The sequence below is a fragment of the Euprymna scolopes genome, chromosome 45 (genome assembly GCF_053919585.1).
Source record: "Euprymna scolopes isolate OS-2025 chromosome 45, ASM5391958v1, whole genome shotgun sequence".
Lineage (NCBI taxonomy): Eukaryota > Metazoa > Mollusca > Cephalopoda > Sepiida > Sepiolidae > Euprymna > Euprymna scolopes.
The window spans coordinates 1,206,340-1,221,816 of NC_136526.1; the positions used below are offsets into that span (position 1 = coordinate 1,206,340).

General features: G+C 35.7%; 1 protein-coding gene across 3 annotated transcripts in view; it reads right to left on the bottom strand.

The window, feature by feature from the left end:
• Positions 1-6,540: 6,540 nt before the first annotated feature.
• The window catches only part of LOC145269116 (uncharacterized), a 247,765-nt gene continuing 238,828 nt past the window's right edge, over positions 6,541-15,477 (bottom strand). For 2 of the 3 annotated variants that reach the window (XM_080124708.1, XM_080124707.1), the window contains exons 9-10: positions 10,338-10,404; positions 6,542-6,782 (exon numbers count right to left, since the gene is read on the bottom strand). In XM_080124708.1, coding sequence (XP_079980834.1) covers positions 6,718-6,782; positions 10,338-10,404 — 132 coding nt within the window. In that variant the 3' untranslated portion in view covers positions 6,542-6,717. Of the gene's footprint in view, positions 6,783-10,337; positions 10,405-15,477 lie in introns of all 3 variants that reach the window. The other variant, XM_080124705.1, reaches the window with a different exon arrangement.

The window sequence follows — 15,477 nt, forward strand, 5'->3', positions numbered from 1 at the left end:
AATATATATTTTTTCTATTCATTTCTATCTCTAACCCATATCAATTTTCTTATAAATTTTAAATCCAAACCTTTTATTTCAATTTTTTCAGATTCATCTGCCTTACTTTTAATGCTAGGTTTATTTATGGTGTCTTTTTAATTCAATAAAAATCCTCCTAAATTTGCTGATGAGGAGACCGTGCTTACCAAAAAAACTATGTATAATTATTCTACATAACTTCATGTATACCACAATAAAAAGCACGGATTTCCGAAACGATCGTACAGATAATTGATTTTGTTGTTGTTCCTTCTTATGAAACTGATTTTTAATTTAATTAAAATTTGATTTTTAAATTTTAAAAATTTTTTTAAATTTTTAAATTATAAATCACATTACTTAATATTGAATTAGCTCTAGGACATTTAACTATCGAGCTTATTATATATCTAAATTACAACGAGCACTTTCTATTTCCTGTATTTTAATTAAACTAGTAATTTCACTGTTACATTAAAATACACTTAGCTCTTTAGACTATTGTTCTAATCTCCTTTAAATTATATATATGTATATATATATATATATATCGACATGCCACGAGACACCAGTTATATAGACAAGTGAAGCTGAGGGTCTCTGAAAGCCATTTCTTAAAAGGATCAGATGCTTTATATGGAAAAATTAAATTGCTGCAGACATTTAATTATTGATTTTTTTTTTTACTGGAAATAGATATGATACATAACTACAGGTGTAAAAAGTTTCAGGATGGTTCATGAAAAAGAAAATAAAAATAAATTAACAAAAAATGCAACAATTTTTGATCAATCAAAAACAAAAAATGGTTGTAAACATTAATAGTTAGTGTTAAAATTTGAAATTAATGTTTTTCATATTTTAGAAATTATCTTGTTAAGTGCTCCATAGAATTTTGCCCTGCTCAAGTGCTCTATGAAAAAATTTTGCCCTGCTCAAGTGCTCTATGAAAATATTTTGCCCTGCTCAAGTGCTTCATGAAAATTTTTTGCCCTGCTCAAGTGCTCCATGAAAAGATTTTGCCCTGTTCAAGTGCTTCATGAAAAAATTTTTGCCCTGCTCAAGTGCTTCATGAAAAAATTTTTGCCCTGCTCAAGTGCTTCATGAAAAATTTTTTTGCCCTGCTCAAGTGCTCCATGAAAACATTTTGCCCTGCTCAAGTGCTCCATGAAAATTTTTTGCCCTGCTCAAGTGCTTCATGAAAAATTTTTGCCCTGCTCAAGTGCTCCATGAAAAATTTTTGCCCTGCTCAAGTGCTCCATGAAATTTTTTTGCCCTGCTCAAGTGCTCCATGAAAAGATTTTGCCCTGCTCAAGTGCTCCATGAAAAGATTTTGCCCTGCTCAAGTGCTCCATGAAAAAATTTTGTCCTGCTCAAGTGCTTCTTGAAAAGATTTTGCCCTGCTCAAGTGCTCCATGAAAAGATTTTGCTCTGCTCAAGTGCTCCATGAAAAGATTTTGCCCTGCTCAAGTGCTCCATGAAAAAATTTTGCCCTGCTCAAGTGCTCCATAATGTGTAAAAGTTAACACTTATCCTTGATCTTAGAAGTGGTCTTTGACCTTCATAAGTGGTGACTCCCAAGTAAAAAAAAAAAAAAAAACCTGCATTAGATTAAATATAAGGGGAACAATAATCGCCTGTTAGATATGATCCCAAATAGTAATCCCTTACGTCCAAATGACAATGCCTTGTTTAGGATGAAAAAAAAAGCAAAAAAACAAAAAATTACTTACTTAACAATTTTTCCTTGGTCATGGCTGAAAGAACGAGAACGATCTACCTGCATAGATTAAATAAAGGATTCGGTTCAAAAAATCTGTAGTAGCGAAAGATGGCTGGCTTACAAAGAGATCAGCAGCAGCAGCAGAAGAAGACGAAAAAAGCACATATGCAAATTAGAAAGTGTGCGCGAGAGGAAATAGGAAAAAAAGAGAAAAAAATACACTACGTGATCGGGAGAAACAATGTGCGGGGGGGGGGGTCAAAGAAAATGGATGTGTAAAGTCAAAGTTTTTTTTTAAGGCAAGCATCACCGCTTATCAAGGCCAAGAGGTCACTCGAGGATAAGGCTTAAAGAGTGTACAGTAGACAATTGGACAATATAGTAATCATTAGTAATGGGAAGACAACCAGATCGTAGTCAGCTGGAAAGCAGGAAAATGGAAGACAGTTCCACAGGCGTGCAGTTTTAAGAAACAAGTTTGTTCATGGAATCTACGTTTAGGTTTAGGCACAGATAAAGAGTGGGGGAAATTATTATTGATAGTATTTCCTCCTCTTGTGAAAGTTTGGCGAGGGGGGACCATAAATTGGAGCTCAGTCGAACACTTGTCATGAAAATAACGATAAAGCAGAGACAAACACGCAACATCTCTTCTGTGAGAAAGAGGTTGCAGGGAAGAGAAAAGGACATCCCCTACGAGGCAACAAAGTCTATTTTGAACTCTATCAATGCAATCAGAGGAAGGAGAAACCTAACCAGGCTAGATGGACATGTGGCAGGAAGAGAATTTTTAAGTGATGTCGAGACGGGAGAGTAACGGTAATAAATGCTGGATTTATTTATTTTTTTGTTTGTTTGTTCGTTCCTGGCATGTTACACAGCCTGGGTCCACAAAATCAACAGATATGAGACCATTTCTGTAATGACCGATCCTTGTTGATTTCACATTGGGAGTTTAATTCTGAGTAGTTCTAGGAGGTCCACACTCTCAGGCTTTGCCTTCTCTCTTTGAGAAGGGGGTAGTTACCAGGAAATTCCGAAGGGGCTACACAAGCATTTTTTTTGCAGAGCAGAGTGCCCCTCTCCTCCTTGACTTCTTAATCCCATTTTCCGGCCCTTTTAATGAGAGAGAACTAAATACCTTCCTGAGTGCTACGACGAGCTACAAGGATTTGTACCCCCTCGACATAAATACCCCCGACAAACCTGACAAGCATCAAAATCCCACCCCTACAAAGTAGAGATACCTAGGTGTAAGAAAGCCTTCTACTCCAATAGTTTCTTCCCCAGAAGTGCAAGATTTTGGAACTACCTTCCGAGTTCCTGCTTTCCCAACTGTACTGACATTCAAAAGTTCAAACATAATGTGAACAGATATCTCGCTACTCAACTCCCTACATAGTATCCCTGCAACTTATGTCCCCGATAGTAGCCTCCTACATCAAAGTGGCTCTGTGTCTTGTTTGGGATTAAAGTGGAATTAAAAAAAAATTTTTTTAATTGTGAGACTAACATTGGGAGTCTAGTTCTGTGTAGTCCTAGGAGGTCCACCCTCCCAGGCTTTGCCTTTTCTCTTATTAGTTTATTGTTGATCGCCTGAAGAATGCCGATGTGGTTGCTCATGCATGTTTTGCAGAGCAGAGTGCCTGTCTTCTCCTCCCGAGGGCGCTAACTTCTCAATCCACTTTCTGACCCTAGTGCCACAGTTCTTGCGATGGCAGAAGACTATATTCCTTCCTTGGAGCTTACATTGTCGGAAGTATTTTGACATCCAAGATGGGATTAGTAGTTTTAATAATCCAAATAATAAATACAAGCGGGACCTCTGAAAATTCCACAGCAACATCTTTCTGCTGGGCATTCTGCGGACGTTCAGCGTTCAGGAAACCCCGCGGTATTATTGTAGCCCTTTTGTTAAAACTGTGAAAATATTTATCTAAGTAATCTGGTTAATGTAGCGTCAAAATATATCTGGTTATTACAGTTTATCTTCAATATCCTTACAGGAGTCTGTGACATATTACCATTGTATGGATACCCGGCGCAAATGCAAACCCCACAATATCATTACACCATCTTCAGACAGAACAGATACTACCCTTGGATCCTAGCCAGAAGATCAAAAAGGTATATTTTAGTTTCACGTAGGGCCCAAAAGCAACATCATTTTAAAAAAAAATTTTTTTTGTCTTGCGTCTTTGGTGATCAGGAGATCCTATTTATTAAAAAGGAAAATAGAAGATGATAACATACTACGAACATTAAATCATCGTATCTATATATTAATTTAATGTTCATAGTGTGTTATGACCTTCTATCCTACTTTTTATTGGGTGATTAGTAACTATATGTTGTGGAGGAACGACCTTTTGAATAAACTCAACCACCGTCCATATATACCGGAACTCTTAATGATCCCAGGTAGGGCTCTAATTCCGGAGTTAACCTCGCATACTCGGTGGAATGCAAAACACTCTTTTCATTCTGTAACCTTTGTTTGTCTTACACCATTCTTCTGTTTTTATTAACACTGGCCAGAGGATTCAAAAACTCATGAAAGGAAAAAGAATTTAATCAACCATAACACTGGCGACAGAAGGATTCGAGAAACACACTCACACCGAAACCCTAATGTCTTACCAGTTCAACAACAATAAACCAGTGTTCTCATAACACTGGCGACAGAAGGCGGGCGGAAAACCAACAGAAAAGGCTCTACAACAATTTCTCCAAGTTTATAGAATCATGAAAATCTTAACATACGAGATGCCGGATCCCCAGCAGAAATCATGTTTGGCCAAAAAATCAAATCAGTTTTTAATAAACTGCTGCCTAAACACGCAATGCAACACAGAACCTCTACCATGCCAACAAACAAATTTAGCCTCAGTGATAAAGTCTATTTAAAGCATTTGAAGAATGTTTTGTTTTGGGAACAGACTATGATCTCACAAATAATCGGCAATGTTACATACATCATTCAGGGCCCAAAATTCGAACATAAAAAGTATCTGAACCAAATAAGGAAACACACTCCCGAGGATCAAGCAGAACCACCACAGGAGTGCGTAGTATATGGCAGTTTTTACATAGAACCGCCACACATCATGCCAGAACCAAGACGCTCCAGCAGAAAGAGAAAGTACACAGACCCCTTGCTGGTCTGACTAATAAGGAAAAAATACTGGTTTCACACCTGGAGAAATAAGCTTGGGAGGAGGGGGGGGTTGTATGGGGAACAACCCTCTGAATGGACTCAACCACCGTCCATATATACCAGAACTCTTAACGATCCCAGGAAGGGCTCTAATTCCGGAGTTAACCTCCTGTGCTCAACGCAAAACACTCTTTTTATTCTGTAACCCTTTTTTTGTCTGTTTTTATTGTGGCTAATTCAGAGCCATGACACTATATAAAGATATAACTCAAGGTGAGATTTTTTTAAATAAAAATCTTTATTTAAAAAAGAAAACAAAAAAACGAAAAACAAAATACAAATGATACAGAACAAGAAAATAATTAAATCAGTGTAAAGATTTAACGTTGAAAAAAATGTAGTTTAATCAATAAACAATTCAATATGACAAAATATATGCGTAAAAAAAACAAACTTGGAGCTTTCGGGTAATTGACAATGTTTACATGAGATTAAGTTGCAATCATAGCTTAAAGCACTTGCTTGTGTAGCTACACTGAAGAGGTATGATACAATGAAAGAGTCTGTGCATGACTATAGATATATATATGTGTGTGCGTGTGTGTGTAATAAAATATTAAAAGTATTTATAGCTTAAATTGTTTCAATCAACAGGACAATAATATGATCCTACCGATCTCTTAAGACAATTCAAGTCAAAATCCTGTCGATTGAAACAAAAATACCCCAAGATTGAAATTATATATGTGTGTGTGTGTGTGTGTGTGTGTGTGTGTGTGTGTGTATATATACAGGGTGCCCACAAAGTCTGGCTACATAATCTACAGGATGCTTCCACAAAGTCTGGCTACATAATGTAGCCAGACTTTGTGGACACCCTGTATATATATATATATATATATATTGTGGTCAGGTCATGTCAAATGCTACTGGTACCATGTAACCCAGTACTACCTGCCTCATGGTCGGGTCACTGGCGACTAAACTGATTCCCCCACCAGACTTGTTTGGTGAGGAGGGCGGCTAGTCTCCCTGAAGGATTAAAAACAAGACCTTCCAAAGAGCGAATGAACTCTTTTTCTGGGTCAACGGCCAACTAGCACCATGTATATTTGTGTGTGTGTGTATATGTGTATTGGGGTAGAAAGGGCTCCCGTAAGCCGTGGTGAAGGCAACCTTTCTAGGAGAAGCAAATCTCTGATTTAAAAAACCATAAAGCGGAAGACCAGTACCCGCATTAAGCTGGTCTGCAGTTTAATTTGTTGCTGGCTATCTTGCTCTTGCTTGTTACTGGATCTCAACATTTTGAACCGAGAGAGAGACTTAGCTGTCGTACAAAGCTAAGACTCTGTAACATCATCTTTGTATAGATACTCCCTCAGGCATTTGGGCTCATGGACTTGAAGTGTCTGAGGGAGTGGCACTCGTCTGACAAGACGTTGCAATCATCATTATATATATATATATATGTATGTATAGATTATATATATATATATGTGTGTATGTATAGATTATATATATATATACATACATATATATGTATATATATAATCTATACATACATATATATATGTATGTATATATATATATATCTATACATATACATATGTATATACATAATCTATATATATATATATATATATATATATATATATGCAAACAATAAAAATACTTTAATAATCTGAGGTAATAACATTTGTAAGAACAATAAAAAGATGTCAGATATGTTTATTTAAATGGAGATCAATTTTCTGTAAAAAAAATGAACTGCAATTGAAAACCGAATGATCGTTCAATGACTTTTCATTTGTTTTTTTTAATTTAAATCCGCATTGTTCTCTTCATTGTCTGATTCAACTGTCGACATAGATCGCAAACATCCTGTGAATTAAGAAAAGAAAACTTAAAAGAAACTGAAATAAATAAAAACAGTAGAAACATTCAATAAATACACAAATCTAAACAAAACTTCCTACATGAAACCGCAACCAAACATCACAGTTTTCTATATATTATTTTTTATTTATTTTATTTTCTTCGCAGGCCGGCCCTCATGGCACAGCGGATAGAGGCGCTGAATCTCTACAAGTTCCAGGTGAGCATTTTCTGAAGATAGCGGTTTCAATCTTACCAAAATCAGGCCAGAGGATTAGTTGGCCAAAACGTGGTAGGACAACAACAACTATGGAAGGCAGTAATTACTGAGGATACAGTCAAGAAACTCAGCATTCCTATTCTGTCGTGGTTAACCACCTGAAGAAGGCCAGAGGAATAGCTGTGCAAAATTTGGTGAAACAATAACTATGAAGATGAGGATAACAGTCCGCAATAAAATGAACGGTACTTGTGCATTTAACGAACCAGACGTAACTCAGCATTTGCTCGGCTTTGTCCGACGCATGACGTCAACAGCCGGATAAAACCGAGCATTGCCGATTAAGCAGACGAGAATTTCGCTATCAATTGGAAGAGTGTCACAACTCAAGAAACGCTTATTTGAAGAGAGTTTTAAAAAAAATTTTGTTTTAAAAAGATAACTGACGAAATAATAATGAATATTACAAACCTTGCAGACCAGCTCCAGACCCCAGAGGCTGCACTAAACTTTTGCCAGCAACGGAAATTGTTGGCAGAAGAGAAAAGGTGTTTATTTACATTTTGGCCAGGATTGTGTACTTGCAAAGAGAACAAGCCTTTCCGACGGTTACGGTTGGAGGTGTAGAAGTGTAACATGTCGTCGATGGACCTCCATTAGGATTAGGACCTTCTCAAAATCCCGACTAACCATCGCGTGTATAATAAAAATAATATACTTATGGACATTCGAGATGGCATCTACAAAAAATCTCCATCGCGAATGTGGGTTACGTTCTCGCCACACAATTGTTTTTTTACGTTAAAAATTGGAAAAAAAAAAAAAACAGTTCAGACAAAAAAAAAAAGTTAACAAAAAAAAACTTGTTTTATATGTATTTATTTTGAAAACAGAAAACAATTCCAAACAATAATAATTAAAAAAAAAAGAACATAAATGAACGGTAGGTTTTTTTGTTATTTAATTTTTTTGTTTCTACATTTTACAATTTCATTGTACAGTTATTTTGTTGTAGCGTTGCTTTTATTTTATCGCCAACGCTCGGTTTTATCCAGCTGTTGGCGTCATGCGCCGGACAAAGCCGAGCAAATGCTGAGTTACGTCTGGTTCGTTAAATGCACAAGTACCAAATGAACAGACATCACAGTTTATGTCTATACTTTGCTTATCTATATCTTGTATATGTAGTATATAAAGTAAAGTAAGTCTCTTTATTGTTTCTTTTTCATCAATAGCTTTCTTTCTACAAAATCTTGTTCATCAGTTTTACGTGTGGATTGTTGGTTAAGGAGTTAATGATGGGTTAATTAATACTATGGACAATCTAAAAAAATTCTGCATACACCTAACAGATGAAATAACTCAAAATCCAAATGTTTACGTTTGTTCCCCTAATGCTACACACAATAAGGTGTGATGTTCACTCTATAGTTATGAATTGGGTTCAATACACAATCACATACTATGGGCTAATTTGTCAGGGCATCACTTTTTTTCAGCCACGTATCTAATTGACTGATTAGGAATAAGCGCATTTTTTTTTTCAAATAATGCATTAACATAGTTTAAGCATTTCTAGCATCTTCCCCCATGCTCGTCTGTAAGTTAACGGAAAGATGATTTAATCTTATTAAATTTGTGTTTTCCAACCTTCTGCCGACTTATACATATCAGAGTTTTCTTGGTACTAGTGCACTTATTGATCCGTGCTAAAATCATAACATTATTATTTAAAAAGCCATTCTTAACATGGGGAGGGGAGGGTGTTTTGTAACTATTCTATACTCTATTCTATACTTTAACCTTACAAGAAGGATAGACCACACCAGTTTCTCAACCTGGTAATTTACCTCGCGGTACATACAGCACCTCGCCTTCCCAAATGGTCACCCATGTGATACTGGCCAGGCTCACCATTGCTTTACTTCAGTGATCAGGTGAGAACCGGTGTGTCACCATGATTGTGCCGTATAACAAATTTTTAACTTCAAAATCAAATTTCCACTTTTCTACTGAACTTAATCGTAGTCGATAGTGACGTCTCTCCATTTCTTACTTTTTTTCTTTGCAATACGCAGCTGAAGTCTTTGCTTTGTTAGCACGTCATAATTTGTTGCTCAGTGAATAGTGGTGTCTCTCCAATTCTTTCTCGTTTCCTTGATGAAATTTTTGTTTTGTTAGTACGTCATAAGTTGTTGCTCAGGTGATAGTGACATCTCTGTTTCTTTCTTCTCTTCCTTTATAATAAGCAGCCGAAATCTTTGTTTTGTAGACACATCATAAGTTGTTGCTCAGTAAATAGTGACGTCTCAGTTTCTTTCTCTCTTCTTTTGTAATACACAGCTGAAATCTTGTTTTTTTGACATGTCATAAGTTGTTGCTCAGTGGATAGTGATGTCTCTCTCTGTTTCTTTCTCTTTTCCTTTGTAATACAAACTGAAATCTATTTTGCTAATACATCATAAATTGTTGCTCAGTGGATAGTGATTTCTCTTTGTTTTTTTCTTTTTTCCTTTGTAATACACAACTGAAATCTATTTTGCTGATACATCATAAGTTGTTGCTCAGTGGATAGTGATGTCTCTTTGTTTTATTTCTCTTTTCCTTTGTAATACACAACTGAAATCTTTGTTTTGTTGGCACATCATTAGTTGTTGCTCAATCACTCTCTGTTACTTTCTCTCTTTCTCCATGTTGCAATCGTCCTCTTAATAACAGAGGTTGTAAAAGTTATTAAAACTGACAGCACAAAAATCATTGGAATGAAAAAATGCTTGGGGGGAGGGGGATTTTCATTTTCAGTATACATACTTACATAATACAGGGTGACCCCAAAAAAATAGAGGACATTCAATTGTTTTTCTGAGCATTTTACTGTCAACTGAGAAAAAAAGGCCAAAGACCCTAGTGTTTTGATGTGATGTTTTGAATATAACAAACTAGTTATGACCAAAGTTTCATTTCATTCGGACAAAACACAAAGAAACAGGGCTTAATTAGAGTTGGGGCCCGATTTTTTTTTGGGGGGGGGGGGGGATCACCCTGTATCTTCAATCCATACCTCAAAGGAGGAGAGGACAGTTTTTCCAAAGCACAGACATTTTCTCTCTTGTATGCAATCCAAACAAAAGAGTAAGATTTGATCAGCTTATTTACTATGTATCACTTTAGACTTCCTATGACACCATATCCTGACACATAAGCATAACTTTAAACTTTTAATTTCAAATAGAAATTTTCACTTATCTACTAAATCTAATCTTAATAGAAATTTCCATTTTAACCCGTATTTTTTCACACTGGCATCTAAGCTTGTTAAAAAAGATGAAAATCTGGATTACCTTTGCAATTGCAGTTGGCCCAGAATCCTTTGTACCTGTTACTGAAACTGAACATCTTAAGTCTGGTCTGAAAAAGAAAACAAACTTTTGAGAAACCTAACTTCAACATGAAACTTTTGAGAAACCTAACTTCAACATGAAACTTTTGAGAAACCTAACTTCAACATGAAACTTTTGAGAAACCTAACTTCAACATGAAACTTTTGAGAAACCTAACTTCAACATGAAACTTTTGAGAAACCTAACTTCAACATGAAACTTTTGAGAAATCTAACTTCAACATGAAACTTTTGAGAAACCTAACTTCAACATGAAACTTTTGAGAAACCTAACTTCAACATGAAACCTTTTGAGAAACCTAACTTCAACATGAAACTTTTGAGAAACCTAACTTCAACATGAAACTTTTGAGAAACCTAACTTCAACATGAAACTTTTGAGAAACCTAACTTCAACATGAAACTTTTGAGAAACCTAACTTCAACATGAAACTTTTGAGAAACCTAACTTCAACATGAAACTTTTGAGAAACCTAACTTCAACATGAAACTTTTGAGAAACCTAACTTCAACATGAAACTTTTGAGAAACCTAACTTCAACATGAAACTTTTGAGAAACCTAACTTCAACATGAAACTTTTGAGAAACCTAACTTCAACATGAAACTTTTGAGAAATCTAACTTCAACATGAAACTTTTGAGAAACCTAACTTCAACATGAAACTTTTGAGAAACCTAACTTCAACATGAAACCTTTTGAGAAACCTAACTTCAACATGAAACTTTTGAGAAACCTAACTTCAACATGAAACTTTTGAGAAACCTAACTTCAACATGAAACTTTTGAGAAACCTAACTTCAACATGAAACTTTTGAGAAACCTAACTTCAACATGAAACTTTTGAGAAACCTAACTTCAACATGAAACTTTTGAGAAACCTAACTTCAACATGAAACTTTTGAGAAACCTAACTTCAACATGAAACTTTTGAGAAACCTAACTTCAACATGAAACTTTTGAGAAACCTAACTTCAACATGAAACTTTTGAGAAACCTAACTTCAACATGAAACTTTTGAGAAACCTAACTTCAACATGAAACTTTTGAGAAACCTAACTTCAACATGAAACTTTTGAGAAATCTAACTTCAACATGAAACTTTTGAGAAACCTAACTTCAACATGAAACTTTTGAGAAACCTAACTTCAACATGAAACCTTTTGAGAAACCTAACTTCAACATGAAACTTTTGAGAAACCTAACTTCAACATGAAACTTTTGAGAAACCTAACTTCAACATGAAACTTTTGAGAAACCTAACTTCAACATGAAACTTTTGAGAAACCTAACTTCAACATGAAACTTTTGAGAAACCTAACTTCAACATGAAACTTTTGAGAAACCTAACTTCAACATGAAACTTTTGAGAAACCTAACTTCAACATGAAACTTTTGAGAAACCTAACTTCAACATGAAACTTTTGAGAAACCTAACTTCAACATGAAACTTTTGAGAAACCTAACTTCAACATGAAACTTTTGAGAAATCTAACTTCAACATGAAACTTTTGAGAAACCTAACTTCAACATGAAACCTTTTGAGAAACCTAACTTCAACATGAAACTTTTGAGAAACCTAACTTCAACATGAAACTTTTGAGAAACCTAACTTCAACATGAAACTTTTGAGAAACCTAACTTCAACATGAAACTTTTGAGAAACCTAACTTCAACATGAAACTTTTGAGAAACCTAACTTCAACATGAAACTTTTGAGAAACCTAACTTCAACATGAAACTTTTGAGAAACCTAACTTCAACATGAAACTTTTGAGAAACCTAACTTCAACATGAAACTTTTGAGAAACCTAACTTCAACATGAAACTTTTGAGAAACCTAACTTCAACATGAAACTTTTGAGAAACCTAACTTCAACATGAAACTTTTGAGAAACCTAACTTCAACATGAAACTTTTGAGAAACCTAACTTCAACATGAAACTTTTGAGAAACCTAACTTCAACATGAAACTTTTGAGAAACCTAACTTCAACATGAAACTTTTGAGAAACCTAACTTCAACATGATCACATTAACTTTTTGTTTTTTACTTATATTCACCCCAAATGAAACGATCTTAATGCAAATGATTTACCTTAAGATCATTTCTTTATAGACTTCAGTAGTGAAAAAAAAGTCTTTAACCCTTTATGACCTGGTTGAACTAATCTGTTCAATCATGAATAAATGAATACAACGGCATTCGAACAAATAAACTGCTTCCCTCACTCAAAATCATGATTCAGTCGTCATATTTTCACATCTTCAACTTAAGTCTATGGTAAATCGTAGCCATTAACAGACTAAAATAAATCTCAGTTTGAATTGAGTTGTGTCCAGGGTTTGCACAGACTGGGAAACATGATTCATCTGTCATGTTTGTTCGAAATATGGTTAGATTGCAGAAAGGATTGTAAATTTTATTAACGATTCTATAAACAGAATTTTTTGCGGGTGGGTTGGTCATCTTGTCACATGGCTAAAATTTTGGATATCACACATCAATAAAAAAAATTTTTTACCAAATAACAAAAAATTTCAGTAGTGAAAAAACGTCTTTAACCCTTTATGACCTGGTTGAACTAATCCATTCAATTGTAGATAAATGAATACAAGAACATTCAAACAAAGAGACTGAAAACTTTTGTTTCTCTCACTCGAAAACGTGATTCATTCGTCATATCTTCATATCATTCAACTTCTGTCTATGAAGTTTGACTTCTTGCCTCACTTTGTTCCTCCTCTTTCATTCAACCTATGACAATTATCTGTTTAACTGAGACAAATAAAACTTCTCATTCATGAAAGACACAAGGAGACGTTTGCTGAGTTTTCTTCAAGATTGAAGAGAATGGACTTAAGGAGAGACTACTAACTAATAATTATTCCCTTCTTAACTTACTAACTTAAGAAATGAGCGATGCTGATGACAAAGGCATTGAGGCATTTTTCCATTTGGTTCTATATCCTGACATGTACTAAGAGTGATCCTCATCAAAATTCACACTAGCTAACTTAATTGCTACTTACTGGTGTAGGGTCCCTACTATGTCACATCACGACTTATCAAGGGCCAAAAGCCACTTGAGGATGGTCAGTGAAACAAAAGAAGACATTCGCTGAGTTTACCCAAGGTTTTATTGGATAAAGAAAGAGAGTAATAACTATAAATTATTTCCTTCTTCAATTATTAACTTAAGAAATGAACAACACTGATGACAGAGGCATCAAAGCATTTTTCCATTTCGATTATTTCTACATTATTTGGACATGTTTTGTTTGCATGCTTCCAACAGAGAGACGGAATTGAAAACTTTTGTTTCTCTCACTCAAAAACATGATATGTTCATATTCTTATAATGTTTGACTAAGTTTTGTCTGGAGTTTGACCTCCTGACCCTCGTCTTGCCATCCATTTTTCATTCAACCCTGAGAACGGTTCTGTTTTACAAATCTGGGTTATTCTGACATGCACTAAGAGTAATCCTCGTCAAAATTCACACTAGCTAACTTAATTGCTACTTATTGACGTAGGGGCCCAAACCTGTAACACTTGGCCTATACAGATGATGGTATTCACTGTGATATCCCCTCCATGTTCACCCTCATTCGCCAAATAGGATAGGCCATGTGCACTGCATGAACAATAGGCAAATCCTGAAAGATATTCTCTATGGTGACTTTATGATTGACAAAATCAAAATTGGTCGCACTTACCTCCGCTATGTTGTGTGCAAACGCGACATGAAAGCATGTGATATTTAACCCTACCAGCTGAAAGCCCAAAGCTGAAATCCGCAACATCTGGAGACAAACGGTAACCAAAGGCCTGAGCACTAGTGAAAGATCCATCGCAGAATGGGCAGAGACCAAAAGACCATTCAAGAAGGCCAGTTGACAAAAATCAACAGACCACCAATACGACGTACCGACCTTCACCTGCAATGTCTGCAACCGACAATGTAGATCAAAGGTTTATTCAGCCACAGACGACAGTGTTCAATCACCTCTAAAAGCGCAACCAAAAGTCTTCTAAACTGACGGATGCCAATAATTCACTATGATGAAGAAATCTAAGTTGGTCATGGGTGAAAGCTTTTTATATGTGTGTGTGTGTGTGTGTGTGTGTGTGTGTGTGTGTGTGTGTGTGTGTGTGTGTGTGTGTGTGTGTGTGCGCAAACTAGCAGCCTGCCTATATGCATATATTTAACTGTCATTCCTTTTTTAAGATATGGAATCACCTGAGCGTTGAAGACTAGATTCAAGCTATCAAGCAGGCCGATTTTTTAAAAGATGGAGTAACCCAAGCGTTGAAGACTAGATTCAAGCTATCAAGCAGGCCGATTTTTTAAAAGATGGAATCACCCAAGCGTTGAAGACTAGATTCAAGCTATCAAGCAGGGCCGATTTTTTAAAAGATGGAGTAACCCAAGCGTTGAAGACTAGATTCAAGCTATCAAGCAGGGCCATTTTTTAAAAGATGGAATCACCCAAGCGTTGAAGACTAGATTCAAGCTATCAAGCAGGGCCGATTTTTTAAAAGATGGAGTAACCCAAGCGTTGAAGACTAGATTCAAGCTATCAAGCAGGGCCATTTTTTAAAAGATGGAATCACCTGAGCGTTGAAGACTAGATTCAAGCTATCAAGCAGGCCGATTTTTTAAAAGATGGAGTAACCCAAGCGTTGAAGACTAGATTCAAGCTATCAAGCAGGGCCATTTTTTAAAAGATGGAATCACCCAAGCGTTGAAGACTAGATTCAAGCTATCAAGCAGGGCCGATTTTTTAAAAGATGGAGTAACCCAAGCGTTGAAGACTAGATTCAAGCTATCAAGCAGGGCCATTTTTTAAAAGATGGAATCACCTGAGCGTTGAAGACTAGATTCAAGCTATCAAGCAGGCCGATTTTTTAAAAGATGGAGTAACCCAAGCGTTGAAGACTAGATTCAAGCTATCAAGCAGGCCGATTTTTTAAAAGATGGAGTAACCCAAGCGTTGAAGACTAGATTCAAGCTATCAAGCAGGGCCATTTTTTAAAAGATGGAATCACCCGAGTGTTGAAGACTAGATTCAAGCTATC